General features: G+C 48.5%; 1 protein-coding gene across 2 annotated transcripts in view; it reads left to right on the top strand.

The window, feature by feature from the left end:
* The window catches only part of LOC139773998 (RNA-binding protein MEX3B-like), a 59287-nt gene that overhangs the window by 19905 nt on the left and 24964 nt on the right, over nt 1–14418 (top strand). For both annotated transcript variants that reach the window (XM_071708905.1, XM_071708904.1), the window contains one exon: nt 10554–14418. This exon is cut by the window's right edge and continues 24964 nt beyond it. In XM_071708905.1, coding sequence (XP_071565006.1) covers nt 10554–11536 — 983 coding nt within the window. In that variant the 3' untranslated portion in view covers nt 11537–14418. The remainder of the gene's footprint in view (nt 1–10553) is intronic.

The raw sequence follows: 14418 nt of genomic DNA, 5'->3' as shown, positions 1-14418 counted from the left end.
CGTTGGCTATGCGATTTTCTTCTTTAGGAAACGTACTTAAATGGATACGGATTGGCCCGGACTATCCCGAACAGGTCTCTATCCCTAAATAAGTTCCCATGGAAACCAATGGCGTAGTCGGCCGCTAATCTTTTCTGGTGCCGTTGGCACACTACAAGCATGCATCGCACGTGTGTGTGTACCTATATTGTATATATATATATATATATATATATATATATATATATCTCGATCGAAGGGTGAGAGAAAACGAGCTCTCCGGAAAAATCTACTCGGGTAAGAAAGCACCAAGGTTAGTCAGGGACACGAAATTATCCGTGAAATTGTCCGGAGATTCTTTCGCGGCGACCTCGTAATCAACCGCTTGATACATTTACTTGGCGCAATATCTCGATATATACAGTCCTCCACCAGTTGACCTGGCCGAGGGGGTGTCGTCCCGATAGATAAACGCGCGCTCCAAGATCCGCGCACCGTTTTCTACGATGCCCGCGCAACGGCGCGACCAACTGAATGGGCGGACAATGAAGACAGTGCGTATCGCGGCAGCGCTTATCGCACGTGCGAAGATACGCGCGGCAGCGCGGGGCTCGGCCTCGCGCGCGCACCGCGAGTCGCGCTCGGCCTGCGTCGCGGATAATCAAATGAATTATTGACCACGAGGCGACGACCGCCGGCCGTTGATCTAATCGGCCGTTTTAATCTCGCCGGACGACGTAAACGCGACTCGGCACAATTACTGCCTCGGTGACTAAAGCGAAAAATTCACTCGCGAGCGTCTCAGTCGAGCATTGCACCGCACGTTACACCGAATGTACATAACATATATATTATATATATGTATATATTACGTAATGACCGCGCTGTGGTGTAGTATGGTCGCGGATGATTCACTGTTAGGTCAATATCTCAGGCTGGAAACACCGGTCGGGCCTGTTACACGACGAGGGCTGTTTCTGTGAGTGATCGATAAGCCACGCGTGTCTCTCCTCGTCGGCAGCGCGTGTACGTACGTTGTGTGTACGCGTATGTGTGCGCGTGCGTTTTATGTGTGTCGTCGTGGAGGGATCGTCGGTTAGGTTTAGACGACGACAACGAGGAGGGTTAGGCGACGCGGGATGATAACTCCGTTGCGTATACGCGAATAATTGATTCAATTTTCGGACGTTTTCACCGTTCTGACAAGGAAATGCGTTTTCGGGCGTGTTAGAGCGAAATGAGTTCACGAACTTTCCAATTTGACCGTCGCCCTGTCGACGATGCGACGTAATAATCGAAGCAGTTAGTGCAACGTATGTCGGACATAGCATTTCCTTCGAAATAATCGACATGGTTAATTCTTTTACTGATAAGTTGGCAGGTTACCGTTATCGCAGTCGGAATAATCGGACATCCTCGCGTGTCCTTAGTACTATAAATAAAGTAATTTCGCAACGAGACCCGAGTGTGGAAAATAAGCGAGCCACGTCGCGTTATCGTATCGCGCTGAATACAAATATTTTTCCGATATTCCGTTTCTGTCTCTTTGTTTCTTACATATATTTTTTCTACTTTGTATTTTTTTTTCATTGTTCTTTTTAATGACGACCAAATGTAAATTATATTTCTTGAATGAATCAGTGGACAGTGATTCTCAACACTTTTGTTCTGCGTTCGTCTTGTATTTTACAACTTTCTTCTCTTATTTTACTGTCGAATCAGCAACATTTTGTTGGATATAAATTAGAATTTCTTGTACGACGAATCGAATAACGTGGAAAAGGCGTTTCTATTATTGTATTGTCTCTGATCGTGTTACGATTAGAAAGCCTGTCTCCCCGCTGTGCCTTTTGCGTGAGTCACAATGATAATGCTCGAAAAAGGGGGTAGACCATCATGAAACTACACATTTATGAATATGTATACTGTATAGTACTCTCGGCACCCTATAACACTACACGCTTTACGGAACGTGCGTTCCACGAATGTGTAACGCGCTCGTTTGCTCGAATTCCCGGTGACGTAAAACCCGACGAGTCAGTCGCGCAATAATTAATATTTTGCCGGTTACAATATATCCCGCGACTCGTATGGAGACGATAATTAATGCAGTCTTGTCCAATATCGATTCTCTCCGCGGACGGGAAGGTCGAGAATGAAAAAAACACTTCATGGGCGACCGCGTCGCGCCGACGAAGCGAAAAATAAAAAAAGCGTCGCGTATCGAGGGATAGAGACATTTATCTAGATAACGACACCTTCATTCACGCGGTATCGACTGTCGCAGCATTGATATTGCTTGGTATCGCGCGGTATCTGGACAATCTTTTTTGGCAGTGATAAATTAATAAAAACTAATTGTAGAAGTTATTGATGTATATTATAATATATCAGAAACGAAGCATTGAATATTATCGAAAGCAAAATCGTAGATATCGGATCGTATTGAAGTGTCGCAATTTGAAGTCAAAATCGTTTAAAATCAGGGGCGTATTCAACGATCATTGCCATCTTTGAAGTTTCTTTCGTGCCTTGCCTCGATGCTCGATGAATGGACGTACTATGCGCTCGTAACGCATCCGCGTGGCGTGTGTAACGCTCCCGCAGGACGAGAGAAGGATTGAGAGAGGAGGGAAAGATTACGCGGCGCGACGGCCGCGGCGTTGGCCGGCCGGCGCGCGTTTTGACATTAAATTGGTTCACCCACGCATGACTTTCTAACGTAGCTGCGTTTCCCAATTCGCGGCTCTTATCATACGGATTGCACGAACGTGTGCTTGCTAAATCTCTTTTTGGCTTTATCGTCGCGCATTTTTAAATAGATTCCCCAACTGTTGAAAATAGTGGAAATTTTACTGCGCGCTTTTAGATAATAGCGTCTGACGAAGGATATCTCCCTTTTAAAGACAAGTTAATCGTCAAAATTTATCGGTGAGATGCTAGTCGTGATTTTTCGCGAAGTTGCCTTCTGGAAAATTTACTGCCCAAGCTTAATTCCTTTTTCTGATTAATTGATTTAGACACAATTAAACAATTTTTTATTGCAAAGATTTTTATTCGAATTGCAACATCAAAAAATTTGTTTTCCAAATTGAATTTGCTATCCTATTTCTCAAGGCACCGTTGTCTTTGAACTTGAAATAAAAATGAATGAACAATATAATTTCCGTCGTTAATGCCGGAATACTCGCAAATGCTTTACAGTTTACAAATGTAAATTCGCCCAGAAGTGAATCTCTTTTTTTTTTATTTTTCCTCTTTCCTCTCTTCGTGCCTCTCTTTCTCGTCTCTTCGTCTCTTCGTCTTTCGATCGCCATCTCTTTTCCCGCCACAACTCGCGATAATCGCTATCGTATTACGTTGAACGTCTCTCTACGTTCATACATACATTAAAAGCGCGAAATTAATTTGCAAAAGCCTTTTTTTCTTTTCCATAATAACCTTTGTCGCTTCGCAGTATCAGTTCATCCTCGGTCTCTTTCGTGAGATTCCTTTCGCTGTTTCCTCAAAGAGAGCGGTCGATCTCGCGCGCCGCATAAATTGCGTATTCGTGACCTTGTTCCTTTATTAACGAGGTGACCCGACACGTTCTTCGCTTCGCGTTCTCAGCGAAATAAATTTCGCATTTGGTCGGACAAGATTGTCACGTTCGACCGAGCGAGATGAAACAACATTTTATGCATGACCGCGTGTCGTCTTCTTTAAGCGTGGCTCTAGAATATAATTGAGGCTCGACTGACCTCGCGTGATTATTTCCTCCGGATCGTGTATATTTCAGTAAAGAGTTAAGCAAGTGTACTGACGGTCGCTCCCTTCCCGAGGTTTCGCAATCGGTTCGCGTGGTATTATTCACGTTTCGGGTCGAGCGATTTTCTCAGCGCGGCGAACCGGCACGCGTCTGTGCACAAGCTCGTCGCGGCTTCTCTCACGATTCTCTAAAAATAAATAGACACGCTAATTGATTCCGACTATTTTCTGCCTATTATCCCTGTGGATACTTGTATCGATCTAAAGTTGAAAGCCCCGAAAGAGCGACGAGAGGGAAGTTTCGCGGAATAACCAGCGGTAACCGATGCCCACACACTTGAATTTATGAAAACGGGCACCGAGAGGACATAAATTAGCAAAGCGGCGGGGAAACGCGAGAAATAATCTCGTGCTTCTACTCATTGGCGGTTGAAACAGGAAATGCTAGTCTTGCACTGGGAGCCACGGCGATCTCTGGCAGCCGCTCGTGGCGTTAAATTATTCTTTTAGGACGATTATTTATGGGCCCGGTGTAACGTCAATTCCCTGCGCGGCGCGTTTTTCCGACGGTGGCTCGAGGGGATCCTTTCTGCGTCGCGGTTTTACGCGACCGGTAGTGTAATGCTCGCGGTGAACCCTCTCCTGCATATCCGAATATGCGCACGTTTGATCGGGGTTGATTTTCACTCGACGAAAATATAAATCCCACGTGGATATACACGCGGGTACGAGATCGCGGCGCGCGTACGAGAGTCGAGGTCGAGAAACGTGGCTCTCCGCTGGAGGCGGACCGAGAGACTGTAATAATCTGGTGGCGCGTTGGCAAGGTGAAGAAAGAGAGAGAGAGGACGAGATACGAAATATGAGGAGGAGATACAGAGAAATAGCGAAGAGCGGTAGGAAACAGAGGTCGTAGAAACGAGATGCGACGCAATGGGAGTCGAATCGAACAAAGGGGCATTCGCATCCTTCCGATGTCGTTGAATGAGATTTTCGCGGAAAAATTGACTCGGTGTTCCTTAGAAAATTTGCTTTTCTCTTTACCGAGGGGCAGGCGCGACGAATCTGGAACATTTTTATATATTGTCTCATTTTTTCGGAACGGTCGATCGATCACATCTGGCGCTAAATTGCGTAACTGATGAGATCCGAGGCATGTCGTTCATCGACGCTCGCGGCTGGAGCTTTTCCCGGGTATTGTCCGCTTCCTCGCTCCGTGAGTTTGAGGTAGGTCGATCGACGAATGACTCACCCTTTGGACTCGGGCAAGAGGGACTCTGGGCGGAGCGGCTTCCACGGTGGGCAGCGCATCCCATTATATCCACTGCGGCTCGTTAATATCGTGACATCCAATATCGCGTAATTATATACGTACTGCTTGGCCGCATAAGTCCCGAACGATGGCGGTTTTCTCGCAAACTAATAATGAATCATCGCAGCGGAGTAAATGCGCCTCGTTGTTGCTCCGCGACGCTTCTTTTCCATAATAATATTCGCGCGTTAAAGTGCCGTAAAGTAAATTTCAAAGTACGAAGATGCTCGCTTATTTCAGCGGGAGTAAAATTTGCTTTTATCGCGTGGACTCGTAAAATATATATCGGTCGATACGCTTCCGGAAGACACCAACGATCGTGCGCCTGTCGTCTCTTGTGGCTCGAGGGTGTCCTTACTCTCTCTTCAAGGACCATCGTCTCTCTACATTTCCATAGAAGATTAACGGCCTGGCACAATCTACATTTTTCATCGTGAGATCTCGACCGGACTCTCATCGAGAATCTTCCCCGTACGAACGAACGTATTATTGTGAGAATTGCTGCGCGAGTCCGAAGAAAAAGAATGCATAGCGTGTGATCAGAAAGAGAAGCGGAAGAGAAAGACAGAAAGAGAGTGGGGGAGGGAGACAGAGAAAGAAGGAAAGAGTAGGAGGAGAACAAACGCCGTTGGGCCGCAGTGTCAGTGGAGTTCAATCTTAATATAGTATGACCTCCACTGCCATTCGAGACAGTGTCGGACGCGACGGCAGTTGCAACTGCGAGCGAGCGAGCGAGTTGTGAGTGAGAGAAAGAGAAACGGGGACCGACAGAGAGACAGAGAGAAAGATACGGCGACGGAGCGAGAGTGATTAAAGAAGAAGAAGGGAGAAAGACGCGGGGGTAGAGGAGAGAGAGGAAGAGACGTGCTGGTGAACGCGTGCGTGCGTTGCACCTTATTTCCCAGTCCGATGAGTGAGCCTCGCCTCGGTTATTTCAGAGACATCAGTTTCGAGAGAGAAAGAGGAGAGAAGGAGAGAAGATACGGAGAGAATGCGCGCGGTGAGAGAGACGATGCGTGCGTGCGTGCGTGCGTGCGTGCGTGCGTGCGTGCGTGCGTGCGCGCGCGCGCGCGCGCGTATGCTTAGTCGTCGAGAGTGTCATCGATCTATTTCGAGAGGAGGCTGGAATTTCTGGCCTTCGCGAGGGGTCAGTAGAAGAGAGAGATAGAAGAATGGGGAGGATGAGAGAAAGAGAGAGCGAGAGAGAGAGAGAAAGAAAGAGGAAATCTCTCTCGCGTAGGGGGAGAGGAAAGAGAAGAAAGAGACGACACGACGATGGACGGATGGATGGACGAACGGGTCGTTACCACACCTGCGCGCGCACTCGCCGATCTGGATTGCCCGATGGTCAACGTACGAATGACTGCGTGCTCCTACGTCTTCCTCGCCCGAGCTACCCAAAGAAGGAGATAGAGAAAGAGAGAAAGAGGGAAAATCGCGGTGAAGCTCTCGGATTGCGACGCTCTCTTATACCAAGGAGACATCATTTCATTCACGCAATGCCGCTTGAATTTGAATAGTTTTTGGATATTAAAATTAAAATTGTTAATCGTCGATCTTCTGATGCACTTCATATATTATGTTACATGTTGTTATAATATCGATTCGTATATTCATCGTGTTGAGAGACGGAGAGAAGCCACGATCTCGATTAATGTGTACATCATTTTCTCGATAACAAGGTTTCTATACTTTTTTGATATTGTTTTTATGAAGAATGGTTGCCGAGTTTCGGGAGTTTCCCCAGGTGCGATATGAGAGATGAGGGGATGATTAATCGCTTCCAGCGCGATAAGTCCACTTTGCGAGGGAGTATTTGTACAGAGCCGGCAGCGAGTTATCGACGAGTTATTGGAGTTTTCTCGACTGTGTAGCTCGTGCGCGTGTCGAGTGGGGTTACGTTAGAAGGGGAGGGGGGGGGGCGACGGTGGGAGAGAAAAGGGATATGGATGGCACGCGGGAGGAAGAGGCGGCAGATCTAACGATATGGTGGGGGGAAACGGCGGTGGTGCTCGGCCGTTGCATTGTGGGGGTGTTGGCCTTCAACTTGACGGCGCAGTTTCACTGACCTGCCTGAGAAACCCGCCAGCTTCGTGTGCTGGGGACCTACGGGCGCATCCACGACGCCAAAGGGTACCGCTACTTAAGAGTCCATCGAGCCCTAAACAAACCCCGCTGTCGCCGAACGACCGAGGAAGCCACGCATTCGAGATGTTAACTTTGTAGCTTCTCGACGCGGTTCGACGGCCGGCACGTGAAAAGCGAGTGTTTCTAAAGAATTCCTTACTGGTACGAATTTCTTAAAAGAGATCAAATATAGAGACCATAGGTTTACAGCTATTTAGTTAAAATATCATTTTCTAATAAGAGGAAAAAAACACAAGTAAACATTTTTAAGTAAAATTTATTACAGTATATTTCTCTCACTCTCACTCTCTCATATATATTTTTAATACAGTAATTTGAAAAAATATATTTGAAGATAACATTAACATTTTGATGATAAAGTTGAGGGAAAGATTTCGTTTTCCCGTTCTAATTCTTCGTTGAATCTCTCAAGTAGATCTCCAAGGAATAGTATCTCTTTGGGATATTCTGTGGGCGTAATTAAAGCAAAGACGAGCAGATGGCCCATGAATGTCGCTGTTGGATCTTTCCTTCGTCGAAACATGTTACTTTGACCTTTCCAAGAAGTACAGTAGCAATAAGAATTAAACTTTCGAAAAATTCCCTCAACCGACTGTAATGTTAAAATAATGTTCGATAATCCGTCTCGGTACACGGACAATTTTGAAATAATTCAAGTAAGGATTATCAAAAAGAAAAGAACTTCGATATAGGGTTCAGCAAAAGGACAAATTTAGAAAAGTCGACGCAGCTTATATATTTGACGCCCTATGCACTCGAGTTACACGGAGCGTCTATAATGCAGCCATGAGGCGCGTGGAAGCCTGTAACTATTGATCCTGCAGTCTTTGGGGAGCCGCTGCGCTGCTGCTGCTACTGCTGCTGCAGCCGCTGCCGTTGTCGTTGCCATTGCTGCTGCTGCTGCTGCTGCTGCAGATTTTAGCAACGTCATTCAGACGCGTGACGTATCGTGGGAATGGAGAGACACAGCTCCATCTCGAATAGCATTCGTTCATGATTGTGTACTCACACCCGGGGAACCAATGTGTCTCATGTGTATCAGTCATGAATGACAAGCCTTCTTTAACGGATGGAAAAAATAAATTTGCAGTCACCTCGTTTGAACAAACTGAATTCTCTGGTCGTTGCGCACTCCGTGCGCTCGAACTGACTTGAGGTCGAATCCGGATTCGAATCCGGATTCGCTGGTCTACGATTCCACGGTACGTACGGAACACGGTGCGGCGGATCAAGAGAGACCGACCGAAAGGCCCCGGACTCGTTCCTTTCGATCTTCTCTTCTCGTCCTCTCTCGTCCCTTAGACGAGGCGAACAAAGCAAAGGGTCCCCGAGCAAGCAGCGTTCTCTCTGACGGACGGGGCCTTCTTTCTTTCTCCTCTCTTTCCCTCTTCGCTTCTCTCTTTCTCTTTCTCTCTCTCTTTCCTTTCCTCTCTTTTTCCCTATCTCTCCGTCTCGCCTCACCTTGGCCGCGGCCCTTCAACTGTCTACGACCCACGCCCCACCTCCTCCTCTTTCTCCGTTTGTGCCACCACCATCGGTACCATCACCAACCACCATCGCCACCTTCCTCGAGGTTCTACGAGCACGGCAACCTTCCTCTCCTTGGCGGGTCTTCGCTCTCCTGCCGCGCGCCGTATACCTGTGCACAAGTTCGTCTCGCACGCACGCACGCGTGCGCGCGAGCGCGCGCGCCCGGGTATTCTCTGATCCACCTCGTCCACCTGCCTCTACCTCGCCACGGAGTTATTTAGCCGAACCGAAGCCGCTTCGGTTCGCCCTAGGCGAATTTCCGGAATAAGGGAGAGAGAACCTTCGAGAAGCGGAAACTCAGCCTGACGAACGAGCGAACACGCGGTTCAAGTTGCACGCGAACAGAGTCCTCTTCGGGGGGTTTCCTACCTGATCTAGAAATACAAAATTGTATTCTGAGACTGAGATGTCTCCGAAAAACCTTAAATAGTCAACATTAAAGGGAAAAATTAAAATTAATATCTTTTTTCCTAATATAAAAAATATATTTAATAGATACCTGATATATATATGTATAAATAATATACGAGTTCTGTCGAGTTCTTCGGGCGCAACGTCTCGCGTGATAATATGAGTAAAATTGGGGTTCTAATAGCATTCACGACCTCGGGACGACTTCACGGCGTTCTCACACCCTCTGACAAGTCAAGTCAATTCCTTTGCCGTACGTGTCGCCAATTGTTCACCGCCACGTACCGCGTTTCGTTCCGTATCGGCATTAGGATTACGCGTCGCGGCGCACGGCGGCCCTGAAGAAGCGGAAACACCGTCCGTGACATTGTCGCGTGCATGTCGCGCTTACGCAAAGATATCTCTAGGCCTGGGGGCGCCCTTCGCCTGACCGGCAGGCGAGTTTCCAAGCGCATTCAATCCGCGCGCGGACAAAATAATTCTGGAGAATTTATTCGTGGCCTTGCTCTCGTCCTCACGCTCTTTTGCCCTGAATTCTGCCTGTTTCGCTTTCTTATGGCGCGCGCGTTGGAAAACGCAAAATTTGATTACGAGGGAACGACGAGGAAAGGGGACAGAAGGAAAGAAAGAGACAATCGTATAATGGCGCTGGTCAGGAGGGAGATGAAAAAGCTGCGTGGTATGCGATGCAACGTACGTCGCCTTTTCTCTCCTTCCATCGCGACGAAGGAGAGAGTGAACTGAATGAAAGGGAGGCTCGACGGAGGGGGGGGGGAGACGAGGATAGAGCGAGATCGAGAAGGATAGAGACGGAGAAAGAGAAACGGAAGGTTCCCAGGATGAGCGCGAGAAGGAAACGACGGAGAGGAGCCAGGAGCGAAGGAGGGAGGAGTGGTTCACCTGCATTGCTAGCATTGCGCTGGCTCAAGGCCAAAGAGTCTGCGAGACCGAGGACCAGACCGGGTCGGGACCTCCTTCCTTCCAGTTTCCTGCACTCTGCTCTCTCACTGCGCCGCGCCGTGCCGCTCTTGTATCGCGCGCGGCGTGCCTACTTCGAAACCTCTCCTTTTCTCTCTCTCTTCTCCGCTCTTTCCTTCGCGTTATACCCCTCTATACGCAAACAATTGCATCATGGACGCGCTGCTACTTTTGAAGGTTTATTGCGCGCGTGTGGGCGACTTCGTGCCCCGGCACGAAATACAAGGAGTAAAAGAAAACTCGCGCGCCACGAGGGTGCATAATAGCGTAATAATTGTAAAAAATTTTCTCTCATTACGGCACAACACATTGATATTTTTTCAAACGTTTATTCAATTGCGTTTAAAAATAGAAAGCATGCTCGGATAGCTCTGTTAAATTTAAATTTTTGAACCGAATGGAAAGTATTTGTGAAGTAATGAATGTTTCTTTTTTTGTTTGATTGCAGGCTGCAAGATCAAAGCCCTACGTGCGAAGACGAACACCTACATCAAGACGCCGGTGCGCGGTGAAGAACCCGTCTTCGTCGTCACCGGTCGCAAGGAGGACGTGGCCCGTGCGAAGCGCGAGATTCTTTCCGCCGCGGAACACTTCTCGCAGATTCGCGCGTCGCGCAAGAGCTCGTTAGGCGCTCTCCTAGGCGCGCCACCTGGGCCACCCGCGACGGTGCCCGGTCACATAACGATTCAGGTACGAGTGCCCTACAGAGTAGTGGGTCTGGTCGTAGGCCCTAAGGGCGCGACCATCAAGCGAATTCAGCATCAGACGCATACCTATATCGTGACGCCCAGTCGCGACAAGGAGCCCGTATTCGAGGTGACGGGACTACCGGACAGCGTCGAAGCGGCCAGACGCGAGATTCAGGCTCACATCACCCTGCGAACCGGCACCGCACCAGGCGTCGTCGATGATACCGATCTGCTAGGCGCTCTCTGCCGCGGCGGTCTTGGCTCGGTTCTCGGTATTCCAAGTATCGATCAACCGGGATCCAACAGCTCCAGCAGCTCTAACGGGGCGTTCTCGAGCAGCGCCAGCTGCAGTAGCTCGTCCAGCAGCTCCGCTGGGATGGGGATGAACGACCTCGTCTCCATTTGGAGCGGAATAGAGAGGGACGAGGGGCTCGGCGAGTCGCCGTCGTTCGAGTCGCAGCCGACCTCGACATCGTCAATCTGGTCGTTCCCGAGCGTCGCGCTACCCTCGAGGCCGTCGCCGCCGGCGACGGCGAGCCCGGCATCGCCCACAGACTCGCTTCTGGGCGGCGCACGGCGGGACTGCGTCGTATGCGGTGAGAAGGAAGTCACCGCGGCGCTGGTGCCCTGTGGACACAATCTCTTCTGCATGGACTGCGGCAATCGGGTCTGCGAGGGCGCGGATCCAAGCTGCCCGGTGTGCGCCAGACGCGTCCTGCAGGTGCTCCGTATTTTCTCCTAAGAGGGGCCCCGCCGAGCCGCCGCCCGTCAGTCTCCCGTGTCGCGACACCCGGTGTACACAGCGGCTGCATCAGCAATTTACCACGAGGATGGCCGGCTAATAACAGTTCCAGCAGGCATGACGACAAAGCTGGAGAACAACATTGGCGCCCGCGACAACGACGATGCCTGCGCGATAATCCTCTCGGCAGTCCTCAAAGTTGGCCTTTTTTCTTCATCGCTGTCATCGCTGTCGTCGTTGTCGCCATCATCATCATCATCATCATCATCGTCGTCGTCACCATCATCCTACCAAGCCGGTGTGACGCCGTCGTCGTCAGGGGACCGAACGCGCACAAAGTCTCAATTCCACGGCTGCCAATAATCTCTTACGCGACGGGAATTCGCCTCGACGAATTGATCATTCGGGGCCGATCGTCGAGTCCGTCGAGTTCCCGCTGACCGGATACAACGAAGCCAGCTTTTAAGTTCTACGAGATATATATTTAAAGAGACAGAGATAGGGATGGAAACACTCACCCACTCATCGCCATCGCCATCGCTTCCCCCTACCCTCCCTCCCGCTGTACTCCACTCGCCTGTTCCCCTCTCCCCCCGTCCCTTGACGCTTGCATAGATTGGGCTCGCGGCTCGTCGAGTACTCTAATAAGCCTCGAGGTATGAGAGAGACGGTACGAGGGCACCGAACAACGTTACTCTCATCGTACCGTCCGGACTAACGTGCGAGATAAAAAAAAAGCCTCTCTATTGCCCGCAAAAGATCGACGCCGCAATATTCTGCGACTGATATTACTAGTAGCGAGACTGATGGTTACCGAGACGCTACTCTTTTTTCTTTCCACCGCGGAGGCTACGGTCTGAAATTAATCGAACGAGTCGCGGACCGATTAGCCTCATCGCCGAATTTTTGACTACACTCAACACCGCCGGTGTGTTTTGCTGTTTTAATTAAAACTCTGCTCGTTCCTGAGATTTCTCTGGGTCGAACGTTTGCTGGGAACGGAGGCGGCTTGTCTAGCATGATGGATCTTAGAGCTTTGCCGATTTTCCTTTTTGTATTTTTTTTTACAACTATGACTGAATGGTGAATCACGTTCAAATCATGTCCAAAGAGATAACTTTCGATTTTTCTGACTGCTTCTAAGCTTCATATATCATATTCGGTGAAGAAAGCATGCTTACGTTCGTATCTTCGACTGTCAATCTTTTATGAACCAAGACGAAGATACGTATCTAACATTTTGTTTGTCTAACCTGCGATGCTTGATTTGTGCCAAAAGGGCTAGACAAAAGAAAGATTATTGATAATTTCGCAACGATCGCGCGCTAAACAACCTTGCGATTTTCGCCTCACATATTTTTCCTATTTAAAAAAAAAAAGCGTACAATATAATTTTGATCTCAGCGTTCGCTCGGAACGCGCGTAGAAAGTGTTAAGTTCATCTCGATCCAGAAAGGGTTTTCCGTTGCCGAGTGTACAATTACGAACTCGACGAACCTGCGAGCTGCGGTCGCTAGTGCGACAGCGAAGATTACCGAGAATTATCTACACGTACACGAGTCGCAGACACAAACACGTACATACACACGCATACAAATACCACACCACTGGACACACTGATAGATGATCTCGCACAGACATCCTACACGTGAAAAAGAGAGGGAAAAGAAGAGAGGGTCACGGGCCCCTCGATTCGCCACGAAATCACGTAGTGAATATATAGCGGACGGCGCGCGCGTTCGTTCCACCCGGCTTCCCTCGCCATTAGAGTATTATCTTAAAATAATATCTCTTTATATAAGCGAAATAGCAATGGATAAAAAAATAGTAGCTCTAATATATTATAAATATGAACATATATATGTATGTATATAAATATATATAAATATATATATGTATATATACAATATATGTCGTCAGAAAGTCTGACAGTGGCACGAAAGCGAGAGAGAGAGAGAGAGAATGGGATAATGCGTGTGTGGATGAAAGAGTGAGAGAGAAAGAGAGATATAGGCGGCGAATGATATTTTGTCGACGAGATCTAGATTTTGTATTTTTCGCGCATTTCGCCGATGGGACGACGGGTGGTCGTGGGCCGTAACGCCATAGAGGAAGAAAGAGAGAATTGTTGACATATTACCTAGGAATATGTTGCACGAGTTGCGTAGAGAGAAAATGGAAAATTGCAGAAAATTATGAGGATAAAAAAAAGAGAGGGAGAGAGAATAGAACACAGCGCGTAAGTCGAGGGGCCGCGCGTCCGCTCTCGGGCAGGAAGAACGAGCGCAAAAAACGGGGTCGGTCGATGGCGCCGGCAGCTCTTGCGAGTTGTATTTTTCAACTCGCTGATAATCGAGCGGATCGCTTAAACTCGACGCTAAAACGATACTCGTTTCACGTTTAGGGATCGACGATGCATACGTAGTAGTGTCTTTTTTTTCGTTTGGAAAGACATAATCATATATTATCGCTATATTACCTTGCATTAATATAAATATATATATATATATATATGTATGTATATCGCATGGATGTATATCGGATCGCGCATCCGCATATACGTTCATATTATTCTATATACATATACGATATGTCACTGTACCGCTTCCTCTCCGAGATCGCTGGGAGGGAAGGACGAGTGCTGAACGTCTCTCATTACCTTCAAGAGACAAAACGGAACTATGACTATCGTCCTGTCTCCCCCGTTCTCGTGGACGAGCATCGTGCTTTCGCAAAGGGCGATCTTAAGGGGCCCCCGTTAGACGCGAGGGTGCAGAACCGCCGCGACGTTCGTCCTTATATCCATGAGAGGGAGCACGGTACGTGTCCCTACGACCCGTTTCTGCATATATAATCTCGTTTCGAAGAAAGACGAAAGAGGG

The sequence above is a fragment of the Temnothorax nylanderi genome, unplaced genomic scaffold (assembly GCF_030848795.1).
Source record: "Temnothorax nylanderi isolate EJ_2023f unplaced genomic scaffold, tnyl_v1.0 TNYL_tig0072_pilon, whole genome shotgun sequence".
In the NCBI taxonomy this organism is placed as follows: domain Eukaryota; kingdom Metazoa; phylum Arthropoda; class Insecta; order Hymenoptera; family Formicidae; genus Temnothorax; species Temnothorax nylanderi.
The sequence above is the reverse complement of the archived record's forward strand: the minus strand, read 5'-3'. Positions and strand labels throughout refer to the sequence as shown.